A 25,774-nucleotide genomic window follows, 5' to 3' on the forward strand; every position below is an offset into this window, starting at 1 on the left:
AGTCAAGAGGCCAGCAATTAACCAAAGACCATGTTGCTAGAAATCATATCTGATAATATCGAATAAACATTACACGAACTGCTTAAATATATGCTGACTGCAGCCAGAATAGTAATCGCAACTAAATGGAAAGCAGAAGAATGCCCAACCAGTGACAGTTGGAGAAACAAAATGTCAGGATATGCTGTAATGGCAAAATGAACGAATTATATAAATAGAAGACTAATTAAAGAATTTGAAAATAAATGGGAAACCTACTATGTGTACGATAGATAAAGAGAAGTGGCACAAATAACTCTTAATTTGGTTCAGTCTTGTAATTCCTGAAATGAGGTCTACTATAGTTTTTCTTGTTTGAGCTTTAAACACTGATCCGTTAGCTAACATATTTTATATCTAATCAGTTTTCAATCTATATTTAGTTTGTTATTATACTTTTTGAAAGATCTCTGAACAATCTTACCTTTTAAAATTATAGTTTGTCTATAGCAATCATAGAATATAAGATAATATTTTAATAATCATTTAAGAATTAATACATTGCTATGACAAGATTCAATGTTAAATCTTTTTGATTTTAAGCTAACTAGTCTATATAGTATATATAGCTCATTAAATGACCACATATGCTGAATGCTTATATAAAACAGTCCCTTTAATTCCTTTTAATTCCCAAATACTTGATTGATGTAATTGTAACAGTTAAAGATACATTGAGTTTGAGAAAGTATTTTTGAATATTTTATACTTGAAATTTAAATGTTATGTGGTTATTAAGACTTTTAATCATCCTTGTAATATAAAATTTAAATATTATTACTCCTCTTTCCTTATTTTCTTTCTGTATCCCTATCCTTTCATTAATTTAAAAAAATTAAAAGGCCAGCAATATACAAATAATTCTTATTTTCTCCCATGGAAGGGGTTAAAAGATTGATTTGCAAAGAGGTTTAAAAATATTTACAATTCCACCACACAGCTGATGTTGGGCACAGTCAGTAGGAAAAGAATACAGTTAAAATGTATGTGTATAGGGAGCACAGAGCAAGTATTAGCCAAGCTTATGGCCTTTTATTGTAACATTTAAAGTTTTCCTGGTTCATTATTCAGGGGATACACACTCCCCCATCTCCTGGTTACGATCTCTTGTGACTTTTTCACATACACCTAGTTTAACCCTTTAATTTTTCCACAAGCACAGAAAGACTAAATTTCAAATGTGAGCTTCTCCCAGCAACCATACTTCATTAGCGTGCCTCCTCAGAAAACTGACTCTGAGTCCCCAGATTTTCTAATTCAGTATCTCTGGTAGTTAACCCTTGTCTGACCAAAAAGACAGTTTAACAGAATTTTTTCTTGTCAACTCCTCCCTACCTAGTTCCTCCATAATTCCATTGGCCCTGATGGGCCATTATCTGCTCTTCGCACACTCCAACCAGGCATAAAGGGGACTGGCTGTCTATAGAAAGGGGCAGGGCCATCACACCCTCTATAAACAGTCACAATCCAGCACACAGCTATGCATACTTAAGAAATCTGAAATCAGTGCACTGTGGTCAAGTAGCAGGAAAACTTAAATGAATTAATATAATATGGAGAACATAAAATACAGCACTTTTGAAATAGAAGAAGCAAGCACAAAAAGCCACAAAAAGAAAACTGCATGGAATATGACAGCAATATTTGTAAACCTTAATTATAAATGTGTTGTAAACAAAGTCCAGCCTGCATCACACAGACCAACTATCAGACATCTTTCAAACCACTGAACAAATAGTAGTTTTATCTTTCAATTTCACAATCTGATTGTACTGTATGTCATTCTGATTCTAAAAGCTATTGCTCTAGCTATGTGGCTTTATCTACTTCAACAGCAACATCTCAGAATTACTTGCACATTATTTTATTGCATCCATATCATTTTACTTTTTATTATCTACTACTTGTAGTTCAAAGACCAGTTATCCCAATGCTACTAAACTGAGGAAATGTGTTAACATGCTCTTAAGTACAGTCTAGAAGTTCTCCCAAGTTACAGTCCTGTTCGCTAAACAGATCCTCTGTACCAAAACAGTATACCTATGAACACATTGCTTTTGGCAAAACTGGACTAGTATCTGTGAGACCTGGATTTGAATCCCCATGGAAGCTTGCTGGGTGACCTTGGGCCAGTCACACTCACTCAGCCTCACAGGGCTGTTCTGAGGATAAAATGGAGGAGAGGTGAACAATAAGGGAGGCCTCTAGCTATCACGTCCTGCTTGTGTGCTTCCAAAAGTGTATGACTAGCTGCTGTTGGAAGGGACTAGATGGCTCCTTATTTATTTATGATAGTAAAACCACAAGCAATTACATAACAGCACAGAAAACTATCTACAGAGTAAGGTAGAAACACACAGCAAGTACCACCTACTAATCCAAATCAAATGCCTTCAAAAAGAAAAATATTCTTCTATCCTTTTGAAACATTTGGATGGATGGCACCAATCTCACTTCCAGTAAATGTTCCACAAAGTAGTATTTTAGAAAGTAAAAGGCCACCTGGTTAACCTTTGATACTTGCCTGTCCAAGCACAATGCAAAGCCTAAGATCACTTGTAAACTGCAAGCCCGGTATTTTAGACAGAAAAACAGGTTGCTTACCTGTAACTGAAGATCTTCGAGTGGTCATCTGTGCATTCACACCCATGGGATACAGTGCGCATGCGCTGGATCGATCGGCATTGTAGCAAGCCCTTAACGGATTTTCACGCCCAGACCTCAGGCATGCGCAGGAACCCCACCACGCATGCCCAGAGGGGTGGGCGTGGACATCATAAGAACATAAGAGACGTTAATGTTGGATCAGGCCAAAGGCCCATCTAGTCCAACACTCTGTCACACAGTGGCCAAAAATACCAGGTGCCACCAGGAGGTCCACATCCCGCCAGTTCCTTCAGACCGCCGCAAATCAACCCCTATGAAAGATGTAGAAGCTGACAGCAGCAGGGAAGGAGGGCGAGTGGTGTGAATGCACAGATGACCACTCGAAGATCATCAGTTACAGGTAAGCAACCTGTTTATCTTCAACGTGGTCTCTGTGCTTCACACCCATGGGAGATTAGCGAGCAGTGGCCTACCTGGAGGAGGGTGCTGGCAGGTCGTTACTGCGAACCTGAGGATAAGATGTGATGTCCCATGTTGGTACGAGAGTTCTTTCGGACATCTAGGGCGTAGTGCCTTATGAATGTGTTAGGCATAGCCCACGTAGCGGCTCTGCAAATGTCCATTAAGGAACTCCCTGGAGGAAGGCAGTTGAGGCTGCAACAGCTCGGGTTGAATGAGCCCTGATAGGGCCAGGAAATGGCTGCTTAGCAATAAGGTAGCAGAGACGGATGAGACCTACAATCTACCTTGACAAACGCTGAGCCGTGATGCAAGTTCCCAGCCTTGCTGGCACGTAGGAGATGAACAGTTGACAGTCACGTCTTGTTGGACGGGTTCTGTTTAAGTAGAACAGAAGCGCACGCTTCGTATCCAATGTGTGTAACAGCCTCTCCTCTGGGGATGTAGGAGCCGGGAAGAAATCTGGGAGGAAGACCTCTGCCTGTAGGTGAAATTCTGGCACTACCTTTGGCATGAACGAGATGTCAGGTACAAGGCGGACGCCGTCTGGCAAAAATGACAAGTAAGGAGTGTCATGTCTGAAAGCCAGTAACTCGCCTTGTTGAAGTGACAGCGACCAGAAAAGCTGTTTTCCAGGACAGGAATTTTATGTCGCAAGTTGCGAGTGGCTCAAAAGATTTCCTGGTGAGTTGGCGAAGGACCAGGGGAAGGTCCCAGGAGGACTTTTGATGGGAGGGTAAAGGTGCAACAGTCCCTTCAAAAAAGTTTAGAAACTGGATGCGAGAACAGTGTGCATCCCTCAACTTGAACATGGTATGTCGAAAGTGCGGCCAAATAAACCCTTAACGAGGAATGTGATAGTCCCGAGTCAGTGAGAGACAGGAGGAATTTGAAAACTTTCTCGAGACCTGCGGAGGTGGCTCAAGGGGCACCCTCACCCAAGGAGGAACAGAATTTTTGCCACTTGTAATGATACGACTTTCGCATAGTGGACTTTCTGGAGTTTAGCAAGACATTTGCTACGCGGGTGGAAAAGCTGTTGACGCCACTCTCCAGGCTGTCAACTTCATTCGTGGCACGTCGTGGTATAGGAGAGGGGACTCGGTTAGGAACAGGAGGTCTTGTGCCAGAGGAAATTGGTGGTAGACCCCCACTGACAGATCCAGGACGGTTGAGAACCATAGTTGCCTCGGCCACCACGGAGTTATGAGGATGCAGTCCGTGCTGTCGCTGATGATTTTGCGGACCACTCTCAGAAGTAGAGGCAGTGGAGGGAAGAGGTAGAGAAATTCTCTGGACCACGGATAGAGGAGACTGTCCCCTAAAGACTGCAGGTCCCTGCCACCTCGGCTGCAGAACAGAGGGCACTTTTTGTTTGCCCTGGTGGCGAAAACATCTATCTGGGGGAACCCCCACTTGCAGAAGAGTGGGAGAAGGTAAGCTGGATTCATTTCCCACTCGTGCAGACTGAGTCCTGCCCAACTCAGGTGGTCCGCCTGCACATTCATGTGCCCTGGGATGTACGTGGCGATTAGGAAGACGTTGTGGGCGATGCAGAAGTCCCATAACCGGAGGGCGAGGTCACAGAGGCACTGGGAGACAGTGCCCCCTTGTTTGTTCACATAGCTGAGGGCAGTAGTATTGTCCGTGAGGACCGTGACACACTTCCCCTTGATCAGGGGTAGGAAACTGGTGACAGAAAACTGTATCGCAAGCAGTTCTAGAAAATTGATGTGCCGATTCCGTTTCTGTGTGTCCCATCTGCCACCGACACAAAGTCCCATCATGTGGGCACCCCAGCCCGAGAGGGAGGCGTCTGTAGTTAGGGTAATTTGGGGTGATGGAGGATGAAAGCGTGCTCCGTGGAATAGGTTGGAAGGGATGGTCCACCAAAGTAAAGAGTCCCGTACTTTGACAGGTGGGGATAGGTGGGTGGAGTGTGTGTCTCGCTCTGGATTGAAATTGCGGATAAACCAGAGTTGCAGGTGTCACATTTTTAATTTGGCAAAAACCAGGACTGATGTAGTAGCAGCCATGAGGTCGAGTAGCCTTTGTATTTGGAAGGCCATCACTGAAGGCTGAGAAAGCATGACAGTGGCTAGGTTGACTATGTCGGCGGCTCTGTTTTGTGGCAGGTAGCCCGATCATCGATATCGAAGGGCCAATCCTCGACAAACAGATGGGGAGGAGGATGTTGAGTGCTTTTAGGGATCTGTCGATGCCGATTTGGGTCAATATCGGCATGGAACTCAGAGATCGTCAATGTCGATGACTGAGCAGAGGGAGAGCGATCCGTGCCCAGGGGACGACTGAGGATCTCGCCATTATTGATGTTGGAGAAAGGACGCATATTGACCAGCGTGTTGTGGTCTAGCTGGCGTATGGGAGAGTCCATTAGCTGGATGGTCGGTATCGGTGGAGCGACCGGAGCCTCCGATGCCGATACTACCGTTGGAGCGAGGGGCACCTTAGGGGCATTACCTGGTGCAGGACCTGCGACCTTTCCAGACTTCGCCGCCTTTAGGGCCGTTGAGGAGCCCTTTTTGGCCGACTTGTGCTCTTTACTCGACTTCTTCTTTTTCATGGGAGTGGATGCCGAAGATTCCGCCGTCAGTGCTGAACGCTTTGATGTCGACCGCACAATGTCGGACAAGGACTTCGATACCGGAGCCGTCGATGGCGATGGTCTTACCGGTACTTCTGGATCCATGATGGAAGTGGGATTTAGGGCCGATTCCAGTAAGGCCACCCAGAGACGCGCCGCTCGATTTTTCCTAGTCTGATTTGAAAACTTGGCGCAGTGTCAACAGGACTCTGGTCAGTTTGTCTTGCCAAGACAAAAAATGCAAAGGGTGTGGCCATCAGGTGGACCGAGCTTACTGCCGCAACCCTTGTAATGGTTGAAAAATCCCCACTTCTTCTCCATAAAATAAACAAGATGGAGAAGAAAAAGAGGTGTGTGTAGGAGGAAGCCCGAAGTAGAAGTGAAAAGTAAAGAAAACCGAAGAGAAAGCCGAAGAGCCTCTGAGGAAAAAATAGCTACCAATCAGACCGATGAAAGGAAAGTGCCTCCAGTGCGGCGGAACGAAAGGAACTGGCGGGATGTCTGCACCCACCCCTTTGGGCATGCGTGGTGGGGTTCCTGTGCATGACTGAGGTCTGGGCGCAAAAATCCGTTAAGAGCTTGCTACAATGCAGATCGATCCAGCGCATGTGCAATGTATCCCATGGGTGTGAATGCACAGAGATCACGTCAAAGATTGTAGTTGAAACATTCCTTTTCTTCACCCAGAGCACTTCAATCCTGTCTGGATGCAAAACTAACTCCAGAGCAACAATGCATGCATAGGAACCTGTTTTCATGACTGCCTGAATTACACTTAGGGTTGAGTGTGAATCGCGTGCCCAAACCGAACTTTGCCCGGTTTGCAGCTCATAAGCTGAGGTTCAGTGATCACGTGTTTTCCAAACAAATCGCCAAGCTTTTAGCCATGGCTTGGAGCGGCTCAGACAATGGAACTCACCCAGAACCTTTTACAGTTCTGCAGGGCCTGCAAGATGGAGCTCTTCCACCAGGCTTTTAATTAGGAGCTGCCACTACCACTACCACCAAGTATTATCGTTAGTAACAACGGGGTAGTGGGTTGGCCCTGTATGAAGATTGAGCCACAGCATCGTGATGGATCGGTCACCGCTGAACTGGGACTTTGTGTTACATCTACAGTACGCCATCTAAATTCATCTGAAGGATTAACATCACTGAGCACTTTAATTGTAATATATGCTTGTTTTTACCTTGTTTAATATGTTTTAATATGTTTTATATACCTGGCACATGGTATCCTTAATTGTGAGCCGCCCTGAGCCTGTTTGTGGGGAGGGCGAGATAGAAATATAATAAATAAACAAATCTTTGGTGCGAAAGTGTCAGGCGGCAATGGGGGTGGTGACATTTTCCAGTCTTGGAAACACAAGTACAAACCCTCCAAACCTTGACAGCCTGCCAATAACAGAGTTCCTTTCCCATTCGGCGCAATGGGAGGGGATGATCTATATAAGTTTAGGGCACATGCACAGTCACTTTGTTGGTGCTGCGTTTTAGGTGGAGAGAGTGTACTCCCACGAAAGAGCTTTGCTGCTGGGCATGGAGGTGGGATAGATTAGCTAGCTCAGGGGTGAAGGGGCTATGCTTTGCCTTGGGTTCCTCTGTGTTATGATTCATTTTTTGGTTTTTTGTCTGTTGCAAAAAGTGGAAAAACTCACATTATAGCATTTTTGTTTGGTGGGATTATCTTGCATACTATCTGCTTCCTTGCTGGTTTCTCTTCCCTTTTCATTTTGTTCCCCCGCCACCACCTTTGGGTTGCATTGGAGGGATTTCTTTTTGTGTGTTTTTTGTTCTCAGTCTGCTTCTCCTTGGTGGGTGATCCATGTTTGTCAGCCTGCCTCCCTGCACCCAGCCCGCCTTGGGAGACTTGTTCCAAAGCTACTGGAGTGAATTTCCTTATCCCTTTAGTCCCAGTTCTCCATTTCAAACCCCACCACCACCTGCTTCCTCTTGGTGGGTCATCTGTGTGTTCAGAGTTATTGAGGTGGCTTCACTTTAATCCTAGCTCTCTATTTCAACCCCCTCCCCCAACTATTTGTCCTTGGGATGGCATCTGTGTGTCCAGAGACTTCCTGGGGTGACCTTGCCTGCCAGCTCTTGCTTTTCCAAAGCCCCAACACTGACCCATTGTCCTTGGGGTGGCATCTGTCTGTCCAGAGACTTACTGGGGTGACCTTGCCTGCCAGCTCTCTTTCCAAAGCCATACCACTGACCGGATTGTCCTTGGGGTGGCACCTGTCTGTCCAGAGACTTCTTAGTGAAGTGACCTTGCCCGCCAGCTCTCACTTTCCAAAGCCCAAACACTAAATGGATTATCCTTCAGGTGCCATCGACAGGGCTATTTTTGGGCAGGAACGCACAGGAACGGAGTTCCGGCTGGCTCCCAAATTGGCCACACCCAGCAGGAACTCATTAGCATAACAGGCCACACCCAGCAGTAGAAACTCATTAGAATTGGCTACATTAGGGGTGTGTGGCCTAACATGCAAAGGAGTTCCTGCAACAAAAAAAGCCCTGGGTTTTGACAACAAACAAAGTAAACAGAATAAGAAGCAAAAGGTGGGTGTGGCTGGATGACCACACTTCTGATAATATGGGAATGCAGCCTAATATGCTAATGAGTGGTGCAATCATGGGTGTGGCCTAATATGCTAATGAGTTTCTGCTGTTGGGTGTGGCCTATTATGCTAATGAGTTCCTGCTGGACTTTTTCTACAAAAAAAGCCCTGGCCATTGACATATTGGAGTGTGAGCGTTCTAAGGCTGTGCATTGTGTAAGTCTCCCATTATGGCTTCAGAGCCTTTAGGGCTGAAGGAGACCTGACAGTTTTATGAATGAAGCTCTCAAAACTTCTTGTTGTTTAAGTAGTAGGCATAGAAGACCCAGCCACCTGCAACAGTGCAGGTGGCTCCTGCAACAGTGCAGGTGGCTCCTGGGTAGGGCGGGATTGTTGGTCCTGCTCTGTATTTGCTGTGCCAGTGGTGGGAGGGTGGGCCCTAGGAGACACAGGGACCTGCAACTATGCAGGTGGCTCTTGGGCCCCAGGCAGTGTGGGAAGGTTGGCCGTGCTCAACTATTGCCTTGCCAGTGGTGGGAAGGTGGGTCTGGGGAGACCTAGCCACCCGCAACGATGTGGGTGGCTCCTGGGCCCTGGCATGGAGGGAGGGTTTGGTGCCTCTAGCTTGCACAGGGTCCATTCTGTACACTCCTGAAGCCACACCTGACATCTCCTCAAAAAGCACTTTCCTGGGGCACCTTGTTTGGGGTTCTGTAACTCAGACCCTTCAAGTCCAATCTTCACCAAACTTGGTGGGCAGGTAGAGAAGAGTCAACTGAAGATGCCCTGTAATTTTGGAGCCTCTACGACCCTGGCGGGGGCACCCTTTTTATCCCAAGCTTCTCAAACTGTTTCAGTTCACAAACTGGGCTAGTTCGATGTTCAGGTTCGCAAACTGGTTCCGGACATGTCCTGGTTTGGTTTGTAAACCACACTGAGGTTTCCCAGTTCATACCCATCCCTAATTATACTAGATGTATTCACAGCAGAAAGGGAGTACCCCATACACAAACAGAATCTAGTGCTTTCACAATATAAGATTCTTATTCTTTCCTTAATTTTGGAAAATACTTGAATAGTGAAGTATTGAGAAAAGCCAACTGAGGCATCGGAAGGAATAACACTGAAGTGCAAAAATACCTTAAAATTTTGTAAGTTAGCAAAATAAATATCCACTAGCATAATTTTGATGATGGGACAAAGAAGCCAGTAAAAATTCTAGTGTGTTGGGTAGGCTTATTTTATCAGATCAAGCTGTACCACTGAAATCCCAGGTAATCACAATCCATTTAATTTTTAATGAGACAGACAAGAAGCTGAATATAACAGAAACTACCCTATCCACGCAAAAGGAAGACATTTTCCCTATTTTGGATTTATAATTGGGGGGTGTCTTAAAAATCTTACATTTTGTGTATATGTGTGTATGAATATATCTACCTCTCTATCAATAAAACATCTTTGAACACTGTCATTGAAATGGCTGACACTCTATTCGATGTACAACATGTTTCAAATTTCCTGACACAGTAAAATTATTTTTAAAGATTACTCTGGTGCCCCTCATTGCAAAAGGCTGTGGGACTATATACAGGACTGAGACAATTCAAAAACATTTGGAACAAGCCTATCACATTGAAAGCACTAAAGCACTCCGTTTGTCAACCCTTCCATCTGTTGAGGCATCACATACTTCTTCTATGGGGAAAACAATAGGCAAGGAAGACAAAGTTGGTGGCCTCCTCCTGAACATTTATGGAGAGGCAAAGAAACTGACTCTGAGTGCATACTCATTTCCTGAAAGAATAGCTGTGAGTAGGTTAGCCTCTGTTTTTTCCTGTAGTACTGCAGAAGTGGCACACAAGACTGAGATGGACTTTCAGTGCTTGTTTCCAAATGCCCACAAGGAATTTCTGCAGTGCATTGTAGAACGTGATAGTGACAGCCTCATCAAGACATTGAGAATACATTGGCGCTGTCCCTGAGGTGTGATGGCACTGTGGGCCAAACCAGAATCAACAAAATTTATGTAATGGTGAAAGTCATTATAAGATTTGGTGATGAAAAGCAGTACTTTCTAGGTGCTAGTGAACTCTGTTTCTCCATATTCTTCACTTCACTTTCTAAAACTCCAGTTTCTTCTTTGAAGGAACCTGTCATCCTTTAAATGATGCTTATTCCTAACTAAATATACCCAGGATTGTAGCCAGAACATCCAAATGATACACAGGCAAAGTTATGTATTTATTTGAGCAAAAACATATTTTTTGTTTACTGCCTTTTGTCCAAAATCATATTTTGTGTGCAGTCTACTGTGTTACATATAAAGCCAATTTCAGTATTTTTCATAACAGCAATATGTCAACCTCAACATGTACAGAAGAAATAGGCAGTACTTTTGCAACACAGTACAAGATCCAGCTAAAGACAAGCACTTTTAAATCCAAACTGATTAGAGTGTGTGAGACAAGATGCTGGACTAGATGGACCACTGGTCTGATCCATCAGTGCTCTTCTTATGTAGAGTGAAACAGAATTAAGCATGTGGTTAATACTCAACTTGGTTTTAACAGTGCATACCTTAAAACTGCTGGATCAGAAACACTATAATGGCTAAAAACTAAAATAATTTATGACTTTTTGTACTGATAAGGAAGTAAGATAAACATTTTCTCAGGTTTAACATGTAAGGGGATGGGGAAATCACATAAATCAGCATACAGATCATATAGTTCAAATAAGTGGCTAAACATATTGTTGAGTCATATCTGTACACTGCATAACGAAAATGCTTCTGCAATGTATGGCATAATGGTTAGCATGTCAGTCTAAGATCTGGAAGACCCAGGTTCAAATCTCTGTTCTGTCATGAAGCTGGGCAACCTTGGACTAGTTACACACGTTTAACCCTAACCTGTGAGAATAAAATGGAGGAGAACCATATCTGCAGTCTTGAGCTCCTCGGAGGAGGGGCAGGGCAAAACCACACCAAACAGATTCTACAAAAGAGACAGTCACTCACACCTTGAGGCAAGTTACTTCCACAAGGGCAAACAGGATTAGACAGATTCATCAAAATGTATCCATCAATGTCTACTAGCAATGATAACTAAAGGGAACTTGTACATAACAGAAGCAGCAAACCTCTGAATACCAGTACTAGGGGGCAATTTCAGGAGAAGGTATTCATTGGCCTTTCACAGCAACTTTGGCCAGTCATTCAAGCAGGAGACCGGTTCTGGACTAGATGGACTACAAGTCTCATCTAGTAAGTCACCTCTTATAACCTTATGTTCATACAGCAAATAACTTGAGGGAAACAACTTCTGTTTAAACCATAGGGAGAGGTACTGTTAATTTAAAATGTGTGAAACAAGGGTAAGATACCTCTGGACAGAATTTTCGGTTCCTGGTACCAGCCATATGTCACAATTCTATACCCTACCGCTCCACAGTGTTAGCATTTAATGCCCATGGTCAGTGTTCCCTCTAAGCTGAGTTAGTGTGAGCTAGCTCACACTAACTCAGCTTAGAGGGAACATTGCCCATGGTAGACATATTTTTCCTGTGTTCCATTATAGGTTTTAGTCAAATTTCAGATATTTTTCTATTTTACTTTTTCCAACAACCTGCAAAATCTGATCTGTTCTGAGAAAGTCACAAGAGTCTAGAACACATGGCCTATATAGCTGTTATATATCACTGCATAAGGGTTCAAAGAAACAGTAGATAGTGAGAGTTTCTTTCATGCCCTTCTTAAGAAGGCTTGTCTAGAAATGGAGAGTCTCGTTATTGTTTATGGATGCATGGCCCTAATGTCAGCAGTTATATTGTGCAAAGAATGAGAAGCAAATTAAACGCTATAGCTAGTCGTTCTGGGTCCAAAGAGCAACATAAATGATCAGGAAAAAATGCACAAAAGTATACTTTTCAACTGGAATAAAAAGCTCCCATGCTTGAATACTTCTGAGAAACAGAAACACAAAGCATTATGTTTGATGCTACATTTTAACATAAATGCTCCTCTCTATATAAATGCTTTATCTTTAGAAAAAATGTATGGAACAAAGGACTGTAAAAAAGGGGGGGAGATTAGGCTTCTGAAGCATTTAATACTTATGATAGGTGACGCTTCACTCTCAATTTTCATATAATTATTGAAAACCCTAATGCATTTAAAAACTGAATATAGCCAGGGAATTGTTTTCTTACAGATGTATACAGGGTTATCTTACAGCTTTTAAGATTAAATAAAATACAACCCCCCCAAATATTTTCATAAAAGCCCATTCAAATTGTACAATAATCTTATAATAATAACTGAACTTCAAGGTGGAAATTTTAGGGAAATAGCTGAAGATAATTTTCTTATGATAGAAACTTGTCTATTTCAAAGGTTCTTTTCCTCTGTAATAGTACAAGCAACAAAAGTGATACCAATTTCCAAAGGCATAAATTATTAAAATCTTCATAAAAGAAGGTGTGTGTGCGTGGGGGGTAGACAATTAGGAAACGCCTGGGAAAAATATTAATTAGCAGCTCTTTATAGGAGCTGATTTTAGTTAATAAAAATGTAATCAATAAGCATAGGCTTAGTATATCTTTATCTGCAAATTCTACTTGGGTAACACACTAAAATAAATGCACCAAAATGTAGAAGGCTTATGCAAGCTATTAATTATATTCCGCATGTAAATGCATAGTCTACTAAAATTGTTTATATTCAGATTAATGTTGCCTTGTAACTTAAAAAGTGGTAATAGTTTGAGGGGTAACTCAAAATCAATGCCCTAGAATATTTCTTTGTTTTCTTGTCATTTCCTTTGTTGTCTAGTGGAGATGGTCTGGAGTATATATATTAAACCACAGTTTATTTTAGGACCATAAATAAATACTATAAATTTACGACATTGATATGTTTATCATTTGGCTTGGTTTTCAAGGCATGGTCAATGAACTGCATTCCAGCTAAACTGAAGTAACCCTAAGTTTACAATGTGAATTATGAAACTTCGAAATAAAATACAAGGTTACCTTAGATTATGGGCTGCTAACAGTAACCCAGTTTACTACAAAGTAGAATATTGCTTTATAAAAAGGGGTCATATCCATTCTAAACAACTGCTTTATGAAATAATGAAGTGAATTATTAAGGATAATTCATTTTTACAATAAAATATACCATTTTATTTTAAAGTCCATTATTTATCATTATTTTTTCTATGCAGGAAAACAGAAACACAGAGCAAGAGCTTGGGGAACATTCCTGACCTATAGATGTGTTTAAAGGCAAAAGGGTAGTAATGCTGTTTTGGCTGTAATCAAAATTTATAGTTTATTCTCTGTGGCTAGGCCTCCAAAAGGGAAGTTAAACAGAGCCACTAGTTGCACAGGTTGCTTCTAGAGTAAACTAACATTACAGAGAAGGAATACTGCATGTGTGACTCCCATTCTTCTCCAGGCGTAGACTCACTACAGTATGAGTTATGGAACACAAAGAAGGATGCTGTTTCTCCACATTATCATATATCATTTCTGTAGCATTTTTCAGCGTACAGTGGGCTTTGCCCTCTTTATCTCACATCAGGTTAGACTGAGATATCATTATTTCTCCAAGGTCACTGAGAAACTTTTATGGCTGAGGGGGTATTTTTACCTAGAATGGATCAAGGATATGTAATTTCACCAGGTCTAGAGTTGCTGAGATAAGCCAGTAACAGTTCCTGGTTTTATTACAGCAATATAAGCAGCTGCAACAAGGTGACATACCTGGTTTTTCTGAGCTCGCATTGCGTCAACTTCGTATTCAGCATATTGTGGATCCTGAGCTGGGTCCCTGACTTCTTTGAAAACACCAATGTTCTGATATCCAAAAAAGTAAATTATCAAATTGTGACATTATTTTGAATTTAACAGGTTTGAGCTATATGCAAATGCACTGTATATTCAAAATAAGCAAACAGAAAAAGATTGTGATTTATGTGCAGGACCACACGTTTTATTTTTTGGAAAGTGCATTTTTAAGTGAATACGCCCCTCTGTATTAACAGCAACATTTTTTAATCCATCCCTCCACTCATTTTTCCCTCTAACAGGTCTGTCTTACAGCATCACTACAGTTTTACTACTTTTGCAACAACCTCTGTTGGTTGCAAAGGGCATTTCATACAGCTGCTACCACATACTCGACAATGTGGGATAGTTGGTGGACTTGAATTAGCCATGACTGCATGGAAAAGGCAGATTTATGAACTGTTCCGTAGGCCACAACAAAGGTCTTTTTTGGTGTTAAGACAGCAATTTGCATAACTGGTTCTTCTCTTTGATCAGGTTGCAAGCCTGTTGGAATATTCCCAGAAGTAACTGAATGGGGATGGTAGTAATGGACCAGCAAAGAGTTCTCTCAGTCAGAGTTGGATTTACTATCACAAAAATTAGCCTAAAAAGGTTATATGAATAAGTCTACCTGGAAAAAATTCAAATGATATTGCAAGACAGGCCTAAGTCTACCTTAAGTATATACAGTATTTTCTGACAATAAGGTAAGAATACAGAGACTACTTGCAGAACCACACAAAAGCCCAGGATTTTTATATGAAGTTGCAGGTACACTTAATTTAGTTTTACCAGAAAATCACTGATGTTTTGCATAGAAAAAGACTGTGTTTACACAACTGCAAGCCTATACATAACAGGATTTTTATATGAAATTGCAGGTACACTTAATTTAGTTTGTTTTACCAGGAAATCACTGATGTTTTGCATAGAAAAAGATTGTGTTTACACAACTGCAAGCCTATACATACCTGGAAGTCCCACTAAAATTAACAGGGCTTTTTTCTGAATAATCTGAAACTATGCTGAATGGCTCACTGAGGTAAAAAGGACTGAAGCCCTGGGCACATAATTTAGCCCTCAGGAGCAACAAATGCTATAAAACACTTCAAAGAAACAAAGATTTATGCCTACCTTAGGTGGAAATTTCTTTTCAAATACTTTCTTCCATAGATCCATAGGTGTCTGTGCATGCAACTTCCCAATATCACTATCGGAGGCAGGAGGAGGTCCTAGCAATCATAAGATTATAATATTTACTCCATCATTTCAAAGAAATGTAAAGTGTGTGGCTCAATCTATTATCAATAACAAGAGTGAGAAAAAGAACTATAAAATCCCCTGCATGCAGAGCCATTAACAAGCATGAAATGAATTCTTGAGCGCAAGCGCTAATTAACTTACAACTATGAAAGTATTAATGCATAAAAGGATAGATACTACAAATGAAAATAGCTGTGCTGACAAAACTTTATGATCAATTTCTTCACACATGGATACATTTTGAAGAGGATTAAGTATTCACTCTTCACTGCTGATTTGTCCCATACTCTCCCATTTCTAAAAGCTATCTGGGGGAAAATACTAGATAAAAAAATTACCAACCTATTTGACTAAAAGAGTCCAGTCCTGCTGGGATAAAGAGTGGTTTATTCTGATCCACTGACATGGATTTGCTTTAAAAGAATATGAACAGAACACCAGCAAGTTAATATCAGCTACTCAAAACAATTAAAAGCAGCTAAAGTACACCTATGGGCACTGAAATCAATGGATCAAACATACACTACATGCTTAACAACTAGTGATGGGGCTTAGGCAGACTTTTGCTGGATTGTGCCTCAAGGCTCTAGCTGTTGAGAAGCTTTCTGCCTACTCAGAGAAACAGTGCTGGCTTAGATGCTACGTTACTGAATGTGCAATCTTAAACACAGTTATACTCTTCTACACTTGCTGACTTCATTTAAAGTGTGGTTTCTGCCACTAAGTCACTTGTCCTTCCCATAAAAGATAGACTACATTTTTTGCAACTGTAACTTGCCTGTTTAGGATTTAAACCCTGGACCTCTGGTAGCCAAAGTAAGATACCCCCAGAACACCCACTTTTTAAAAAGCCCTCTGTCTACTCAAACAGTTACCAAAATAGAAAACATAAACAGTCCTTGAAGCAGGCAGCTAAGTTCCCAGAAGAACAATTCTATAATATACATGCATTCTGAAAAACGACAGTATTCATTCAACAGAGGACTTTGAGAGACTCTAAAATGAGTAAACATATTTAAATATCATTTATATAAAAGAGACATAGGCTGACGTGTAATAAAGAGTATTTTGCAACAAACCTTCTATCAAAGCCAAATGCTAAATGGTTAATAAGTGCACGTGTTTTCAGCAGCAGAGCTTCTGATTTGCTGGTAAACTGAAAAAAGAACCATAAAACTTATATTATGGTCTTCTGTAGCAAACATGGTAACATACTGATGCATAACAAAGTCATTTGCAAGATGGATTTTTATAGTCAATATGCACCAATTTGTACACCCTCTTTCATGTGGTACAGTGCCATTCTTTCCCAGTTAAGAGACAGATACTTTTCTGAAGAAAAAGAAAAAGACTATGCTATGAGAAGCTGCGTGTAAGAAAACCCTAATTACCTGCTTTACTGAAATAGAACATTCACTGATGCATGCGGGGGGGGGGGAGGGATAAGAAGAGTTCTGATGGATCAAAAAAGTGGTCTACCTAGTTCCCAACCTAAGGTTTTTGGAGCAAGGGTAGGAGTAGGACACAAATGTGATAAATAAATAAAACATATGTTTGATCTTAAATGGTTGTCTTCCACTTCTCAATCTACACTGTTATTTACAGTGCACACAAATAAGTGTAAGAAATGCAATCCAACCCCATTGTCTGTTTTTACCAAATTACATTTTAGGCATTCTGAGTTGTGTTACAGAAAAGAATAAAGGAGGCACCTCTGTTTTTACCAAATTACATTTTAGGCATTCTGAGTTGTGTTACAGAAAAGAATAAAGGAGGCACCTGAAGATAATGTTAGCTAGTGGTGCTGGCTGACAGGACCTCAGCAACCACTGGAAGCATCAAGCGGGCTTGTTGGAGAAGCAGAACTGAGGTGCATGCTTGCCTGAAGATGGGTCTGAGGGGAAGGAAACTGCTATCTGGACAATGCCAGTTAACTGCCCATTCTGATAATCAAATGCCAGAGAACAAAACTTTTACTGTATTATTGTTTTATTTTCAACCCCTTTCCTAATAGACAATAGACGTTTCCTTTTCTATGCTGATGCACACAAAGTATTTTTCCCAGTGAAAATAATGGGAATAGTTGAGTTATGCTCATAAAGTATAGTAATATGCATACCACTAAAGAGGCTCCATAATAATGAGAAACAAATCGAAGAGTCTTATGTATTATTTTTTTCACTTCAGAGTCAAATTCCTAGAAAAGAATGAAGAGAAAAAGATTTAGCTAATAATTATCTAGTTTTTAACAATCTAAAATAACAATATATCTCATATTCACCACCTTAGACATATGCAACCCACTACATGCCTCCATCTATCAACCCAACCAAATCAAACAATCCATTGTGTATAGTCAAGACCTACATTATAGTCACATCTGCTCCAACCCCTCAGACAGAGATACTCACTTGAATCATCTACAGCAGGCATTTTTTGCAACTAAAATATCCTTCCTGATATGGTGAGAAAGATGACTGGAAACGCCATAATGATACCTAGGGACAGCTTGCTACAAGACAAGCCCAAAGAAAATGACAACAGAACACCACTGGTGGTCACCTACAGCTCACAACTCAAGCCAGTTCAACGCATTATTAATGACCTACGACCCATGCTGGATAGTAACACTTCCCTCACACAGGCAATGGGGGGCTGACCTTTTCATGTTAGACAGCCTGCTAACCTAAAACAACTTCTCACCCGCAATTATAAATTACTTAACAGTAACATGGAGTCTGGAACCAAAGCCTGCAACAAACCAAGACGCCAACTTTGCTCTCATACTGATCCTAGCAACATCAACAGTGGACCCAGCAACATCAGCCCAAAGCATCTGTCAGGGTTCCCAGTCAATCACACTCAAAGCATCTGTCAGGGTTCCCAGTCAATCACACTCAACACTAGGTCTTCAGTAGATTCAGTTTACTGAGAGGGAAAGTACTTGAGACACCATGAACTCTTGTGTCAGGAATGGCAGGAGAGGCGTGGGGCTTTAGGGATACACCCCCTTCAATGGAGACCCCCTGATACTACAAAGCCAATAAGCAAGTACTATTACGTGCGGGCAAACACCCAGCCATTAGGTTCCCAGCGGGAAGCTCGGGGAAGAAGCACCTCTAGTCTCAAGGACACCTGCAAGATAAGCGCTAGCAAAGGAGAAGTAGTGGGGGAGGCGAGTGAGCACATCCCTTTGACAGAACATTCCAACCCATGGCAGTATTAGCTGACAGCATCTCAGGTTTATATTCCTCCTCATCCTCTAATATGATTTATGCCATCACATGTCAGCAATGCTCTTCGACCCGCTACATTGGACAAACAGGCCAGTCCCTTTGACAAAGAATCAATGGACATAAGTTTGACATTAGGAACCACAACAGTAAAAAACCAGTGGGGGAACATTTTAACCTTTTAGGATATTCAGTTGCAGACCTCAGAAGAGCAGTTCTCTTACAAAGGAATTTCAAAGGAAGATTAGAAAGAGAGACTGCTTAATTGCAACTGATAATGAAGCTCAAGACAATCAAACCCGTGGACTGAATTGAGACCTAGGTTTCCTGTCTCATTAACAATGCTTATTTCTCCACATCTACTACCCCTCTGCATATCACACCTAATCCAATCACATCTGCTATTGTCATTCACCTGTTATTGTCATTTGGCATCTGAAATTTCTCTACTTTCCAATAATTAGGACAGATGCTCACATTCTAGCTGTATCTGAAGAAGCGAGCAGTGACTCATGAAAGCTCACACCCTGCCACAAATTTTGTTAGTCTTTAAGGTGCTACTGGACTCTTGCTCTTTTCTACTGTAACCTACTACATATGCCAGTTTACCTAGCCCAAATACTCATTCCACATGTATAGGCATTTGAAAAATCATGGACAATGACCCTAAGTTCTGTGAGCAGCAGAATACATGGAAGAGATCTTCCTGATTACCACCTTCCAGCTGCAGCTTGCCTTCCTCCCCCAAATTTTGCTACCAAAGGGGTGAGCAGGCTCCTGGGAAAAGCATGTAAGGCAAAGCAGAAGTCTCCATTGTGATGTGGGGAAAAAACCATCTCTTCCTCTTACATGCAAGGAGATGCTTTATTTCAATAAGCTATGTTCTTATGCAGAATTTCTCCAAACAGTAAAAGGCCTCAATGTTTTTCATACAAATCTTATAACTAAATGAGGCTGGTGATTATTTCCACATTTCTTCAGTGACACAGTAATATCTAGGGATGCTGCTGCAGACTGGATGTTTTCAAAATTCTGCAATACAAATTTCTGATTCTACAAATAAATATTGTCTCAAAATATTAACTCACTTTTTAAAACATATTTTTGGTTAACATTTAGGTTTCCTTCATTAGTTGATACTTGGACTTGGTCATACTTATGCCCAGTAACTTTTACAAAAGATATTTATTTATTTATTTAATTTATACCCCGCCCTCCCTGCCAAAGCAGGCTCAGGGCGGCTTACAGGCCCATTGCCATCATAAAAACATTAAACAATAAAAACAAATTAAAATCACAAAAGCATATTCAGAAAGTGCTACATATACACAATGGCAGAATGACTGTCCTTATCGTCCAAATGGGGAATCTGGTCAGCAATGAATATATGACTGATGTCTGGCTCCTTGACACATAGTTCCTTAGTGTGGGCACAGATGTTAAGAGCCGGCAGCCAAGAGTGGATTATAGGGCATAGGTTCCTCGGTTAATGTTGGACAATTTGATGTGGCATCACAATCAAACGCTTGGTGGAAGAGCTCCATCTTGTAGGCCCTGCGGAATTGACAAATCCCACAGGGCCCTGATGTCCTCAGGGAGCTCATTCCACCAAGCGGAGCCGCCACCAAGCCAGCCAGCCTGGCATCTTTATGGCTGGGGAGAGGAAGGAGATTTTGTGATCCTTACCGCAGTAATCTCTGGGGAACATATGGGGAGAGGTGGTCCCTAAGTTACGCAGGTCCCTAGCCATATAGGGCTTTATAGGTAAGAACCAGCACCTTGAAGCGAACTGGTATGCTATAGGTAACCAGTGTAGTGCTTTCAACACAGGCTGAATGTGTTCCCTCAAAGGGAGATCCAGTAACAGCTTGGCTGCCACATTCTGCATCAGCTGTAGCTTCCAGATTTAGGACAAGGACAACCCCATGTAGAGAGCATTGTAGTAGTCTAGTCTCGAGATGACCATTACGTGGATCACTGTTGTCAGGTCATCACGTTCGAGGAAGGGAACCAATTGCCTAATCCGCCAAAGATGATAAAAGGCCGACTTGGCAGTATCTGCTACCTGGGCCTCAATTATTGAGGCGGCATACAAGAGCACTCCCAAGTGCCTCTGATGTTGGAACCAATGGCGCCCCACTGAAGGTCTGGAGTGGGATCCCTAACCTCAGACCGCCCTGATGCAGACACAGGACCTCCATCTTCGTTGGATTCAGTTTCATTTGGCTCAGCCTAAACCACCCAATTATGGCTTGTAATGCCAGGCCCAGATCTTCCAGTCTTGAGTCAGACCAGTCACTGAACAGCAGATAGAGCTGGGTGTCGTCCACATACTGGTGACATCCCAGCCCATGCCTCTGGGCAATCTGGGCAAGGGGCCACATATAGATGTTGAATAACATTGGGGAGAGAACAGCCCCTTGTGGCACTCCACAAACCAGCAAGTGGCTTCGGACAGCTGCTCCCCTAGCACCACCCTCTGTCCCCAACCTTGTAGGAAAGAGGAGAGCCACTGCAAGGCAGATCCCTGAATCCCAATGTCGGCCACTTCAACCACATATGCTTCTTCAAAAAATAAAACATTTTGCCCCTGACTTATCTGTATTCTTTCTGCCTTACAATAATGTGACTGACCTTCATTATAAAAGTGTTATCTATACTGCATTCAAAAGCAACAAAAACTTTGGCATGGATCCTGCTTAGATTCCCGCATACTCAAGGAGTGGGTGATCATCCACTTTGCAGGAGACCTCCAATCCCATTCTAAGCTATTTGTGGAGGGAGGGGCACCATCCCCAAGGACTAGCATTTTGGATGTGTTTCAGGCAGCTGTGGGAGAGATGAATCAGTGAGAGTCGTCCCCCCCACCCTTGCACCCATGGAAATCTAGGTGTGATCCAAGCCTTTGGCTACTTAATAAAGCAAACAAATAGACAAACAAACCTACAGTGCCATCCTAAACAGCACTACATCCTTCAAAACCCACTGACTCTGTTTAAGATTAGAAAAGAGTCCAGTAGCACCTTAAAGACTAACAAAATTTGTGGTAGGGTATGAGCTCACGAAATCTCATACCCTACCACAAATTTTTATTAGTCTTTAAGGTGCTACTGGACTCTTTTCTACTGCTACAGACAAACCTGGCTACCCATCCTGAGCAATCTGTTTAGAATGGCATTACTAGGCTTCCACCATAGGAATTATATACCTCACCATTAATTAACTGGGCAAGAATGTACTCTGCTGCCACCTAGGGGCCAATAATGAATGTCTACTCAAATTGACCTGGCCCCACTGCTGGACCTCCTGATGGCACCTGGTATTTTTGGCCACTGTGTGACAGAGTGTTGGACTAGATGGGCCATTGGCCTGATCCAACATTGGCTTCTCTTATGTTCTTATGTTACTCTGCCCCGCCTCCTGCTGTTCAAGTAATACATAAAACAGCAGTTCCCAACCTTCTCAGTATGGTGACCCACAAGTCCAAATTTACTTGGTATGCTGACTCAAGGTTTTTTTTTGGCAATGTGAGCACCCATCTAGTTCCAGCATTCCATGTTATACAGTGGCTAACCAACAAACATTGCACAAAAGGCACAGCTGCCTGCACTATAGACCCCAGGCAAGTAGCATTCTGACAACACAGTCTTTGCATATGGAGGTTACATTCCAGCCTTTGACCACCCTCTCCTTCTCCATTACTCTCTGTACTCCCCCCTTAAGATTCTAAGGAACTCACTCTAGTAACCATCAGGAAATGATTTACTTGATCAACATGTATATGCAGTGAAGAAAAAATATCAACTAATGTAAGACATGGAAGATACTGTTTCCAGGGTCAGATCTTGGTTTCCTAATACAAAAGAGAGCAATGGAAGGAGCAAAGGTGACCCTTAGAGAGGGCTAGCCTGCAATCCACTTTCAGAAGCTTCACGACCCACTTTTGGGTCCCAGCCCACTGGTTTGAAAACACTGGCATAGAAGCGAAAGCTGAAATTGTTGGTGGTAGAATAACAAAAGTGGAACGCATTCCATTTCACTGGTATTTGAATCATGTCACTCCCAAGGTTTACAGAAAAATCTGAATTTTTTTAAAAAAAACACAGGGGATTTAACTCCCCCCACAAATAAAGTCACATTCTTTGTGCACGGGCAAATAACACTCTTTTTCCTTCTTGCCTGTGTGGTGGAGCCTAAGAGCTGTGACAGGCCATTTGGGAGCTGCTCCATGCCCTGCCACAGTAGCAGCAGAAGCCAGAAGCTATTCAGGGTCCTGCTGCAGTGGATGCTGGGAACCGCTCCAGGCTGAGTGGCTCCCAGACACTGCTGCTGGCAGGCTCCAAGGCTCAGCAATGGGGGGAGATGGGATCCCCCCTGCAAGTTTTGCGGGGTGCTCTACTTGTATATTTTAATTCTCAGCCTTTGTTAATCAAGCAAATGTACACATTCCTGGTACATGAGCATTGAACCAGTTGAGGGAGTAGAGGGAAAACAAATGGCTGGTACTAATTTAAAATGGGGCAAGATATGAGAAGGGAGCACTCCCTGGAGAAGACCCTGATGCTGGGAAAGATTGAAGGTCAAAGAAGACGGGGACGGCAAAGGATGAGATGGTTAGACAGTGTCATCGATGCAACGAACATGAAATTGAGCCAGCTTCAGAGGACGGCGGAAGACAGGAGGGCCTGGCGGGAGATGATCCATGGGGTCGCGAAGAGTCGGACTCGACTGTGCGACTGAACAACAACAAAAGATATCTCACTGCATTTATATCCCAGCTTTCTTCTATCATGGAACTCAGGGAAATTTACATAGGGTTCCCAAGAAGTTTCTGTAACAGGTAGCCTCTAGTTCTGCCCTCCAGGCATCCCAGCACATCCCTGCATATAGGGGAAGCAGCCAGATACTAAGCAGCATCAGCCAATGAGATGTTGTGGAACCTGGGAGGGGGAGGATGAGAGAAGCAGAGGAAAAGTCTGTAACTGCATCATATAGCATTTGGGAAAGTGACATAGAAATAGGGGAAAACTAAGAGATTAGTTAGGTAGTTAGGCTTCACTCAATGAAGGAAAAGAACTCAGACATATACAGCATAGGTACATAAAACTCAGGGGCCAATAAAGAGGCAGGAACAGAGGAAGTATTCTGTGTTACCTCAGAGAAATAGTGGGTTAGTGACTTGTGAGGGGACTGAGAGAAATACCCAGTAGACAAGCAATACTATTTCCATATGCTGACACCTTTGGTTGATGAGAAGTTCCAAGTGTAATAATTTTCTCTCTTTCTCTGGCAGAAACAGCCTGTCAATTCAGTAAAGTTGTGGGTATGTGAAACTGTAACTGTTTGAAAACAGATTTCTGCTATCCTTTGCTGTAAATAACCAGTAACTTGTTATATTCCTTGCCTTGCCCCCTAAACCACTAAGCACTGAGCCCTTCAAAAGGAGAGACAATAAACTTATTTTTTGTGTTGTGAATAGAAGGTGTTGGTATGAATACTCCAAGAGAAAGAGAGGAGAAAGCAATAAATTACCTCAGATTCCTATTTTACCTCCCCAGGCTTCCTCTGTAATAGAAGTATATAACCTAGCACAGTTATTAGTTAACATTGCTTCACTGACCATTCACAACCCACGTCATAGCTAAAATCAATTTGGTCACTGGTAGAAGGTGTGACAGGAAGGGTGGGGAGCAGAGAAAGCACCTGTCACAATATCCCATCTAGGCATTAACTAGGCTGCTATATCACATGTTCTATAAATATACCCTATGGATTAAAGGCGCTCACTGCACATCAATGCATGTTTTTCTTGGCCAACCAGAAAACAGCTCCTCTCAATGTGTACCAGAAGGTGCAACCATGATTCAGCTCTGGGGACAGGAAAGATTCTATACTGAACTGACAAGAAGTACACTGGTTTTGGAGGCATGTGCATCGATTACTGTTCATGCATTCACTTCAAAAAACCCTGTTTGTCTGAATCTTCACTGTTACATGCTCAATCTGTTACTATAAAGGCCCACTTGAGAAACAATAGAAATCATAACAAAAACATTAAAGGCTGTCAAAAATAAAACCCACCTCTCGCATACCAAAAGTATAAGACCTCTCACCCACATCAGAACAAAAATATACTTACATAAAATAGGTCATATTTGCTTCCTATTATAACCAGTGGGATTGGAAAAGGGTCAATCAGTTCACGATCCTGTGAAACAAATGGCAATTCATACTTGCTGAGGAGGCCTAATGCTTCAAAATATTATGTACGAGTTTCCAAAGTCATATCAGAATCTGAGTAGGTGAAGAGGAGATAGGTCATAAGTAGGAAAAACTGTCAATAAAGCTATATGGATGCCTCTCCACCTGATGCATGCTTGATGACCTTTGGGTGTGATAGTTCCCATCTTGTTAAGAACACAGTAGCTTTTGCATTTTTCTATTATCTCGTTGTCAAAAAATCTGCATTCCCTCTGAAGCGCTATAAGCATCATTATAACTTGGCTGGAACAGGAAGACTTGGGGAGAGACAATGGCTACATTAAGAATTATTTTTCCTTTCATTTAGACGCAATCCAAAGGAATGAGTCTCTGTAGCTTGAGCTTAAACATGCTTGAGCTTCAGGTAGGCAGCATAATTACAGCTCAGATTAGGGTCACAATGCACAGGGCAACACTTTCTTTGTCAACCTCCCCTCCCTTAGAAGCCTAACTGAGGAGCTGCTATCAGAGCATATGAAGAGTAACAGGCTCTGTATATATAGAGGCTGAAGTGGAGGAAGCTTGAGTGGGTCATCTATTTGTGTTCGTCAAGCCACCCTAACTATGCCCTCTATAGCCAAACTGTAGGTGTGTTAGAACCAATATAGCAAGTCAAGCAAGCAAGGAAGGAACAAAGAAAAAATATGGCTGTCAAATGCTGACTGACTACTATACAATGGATTGAATCCTATCAACTTACCCAGTTTTGTCCACATGGATCTCATGATCCCTGAAATAGCCATTTTGATAGTCAAAAGGGGCTGTTCCTCCATCTTTCACCAGTAGAAAGTTGGAAGGATCCAATCCAATGTACTGGCCTATTGAAACTTATAGAGAATGCAGATCTACCTGTACTGTGCCTTTAAAAAAATAGTTTTCATTTATATTACCGTTTGCTTTATTGTATTATT

The 25,774-nt window shown here is 42.2% G+C and overlaps 1 protein-coding gene across 1 annotated transcript in view; it reads right to left on the reverse strand.

Annotated features, from left to right (window-relative positions):
• DYNC2LI1 (dynein, cytoplasmic 2, light intermediate chain 1) overlaps window positions 1–25,774 on the reverse strand; it is a 43,059-nt gene that overhangs the window by 1,378 nt on the left and 15,907 nt on the right. The window contains 6 exon segments of the mRNA XM_015410162.1: window positions 14,041–14,133; window positions 15,241–15,338; window positions 15,712–15,782; window positions 16,449–16,525; window positions 17,489–17,566; window positions 24,742–24,810. Coding sequence (XP_015265648.1) covers window positions 14,041–14,133; window positions 15,241–15,338; window positions 15,712–15,782; window positions 16,449–16,525; window positions 17,489–17,566; window positions 24,742–24,810 — 486 coding nt within the window.

This window comes from Gekko japonicus, unplaced genomic scaffold, assembly GCF_001447785.1.
Source record: "Gekko japonicus isolate JY-2015 unplaced genomic scaffold, Gekko_japonicus_V1.1 scaffold681, whole genome shotgun sequence".
Classification (NCBI taxonomy): Eukaryota; Metazoa; Chordata; class Lepidosauria; order Squamata; family Gekkonidae; genus Gekko; species Gekko japonicus.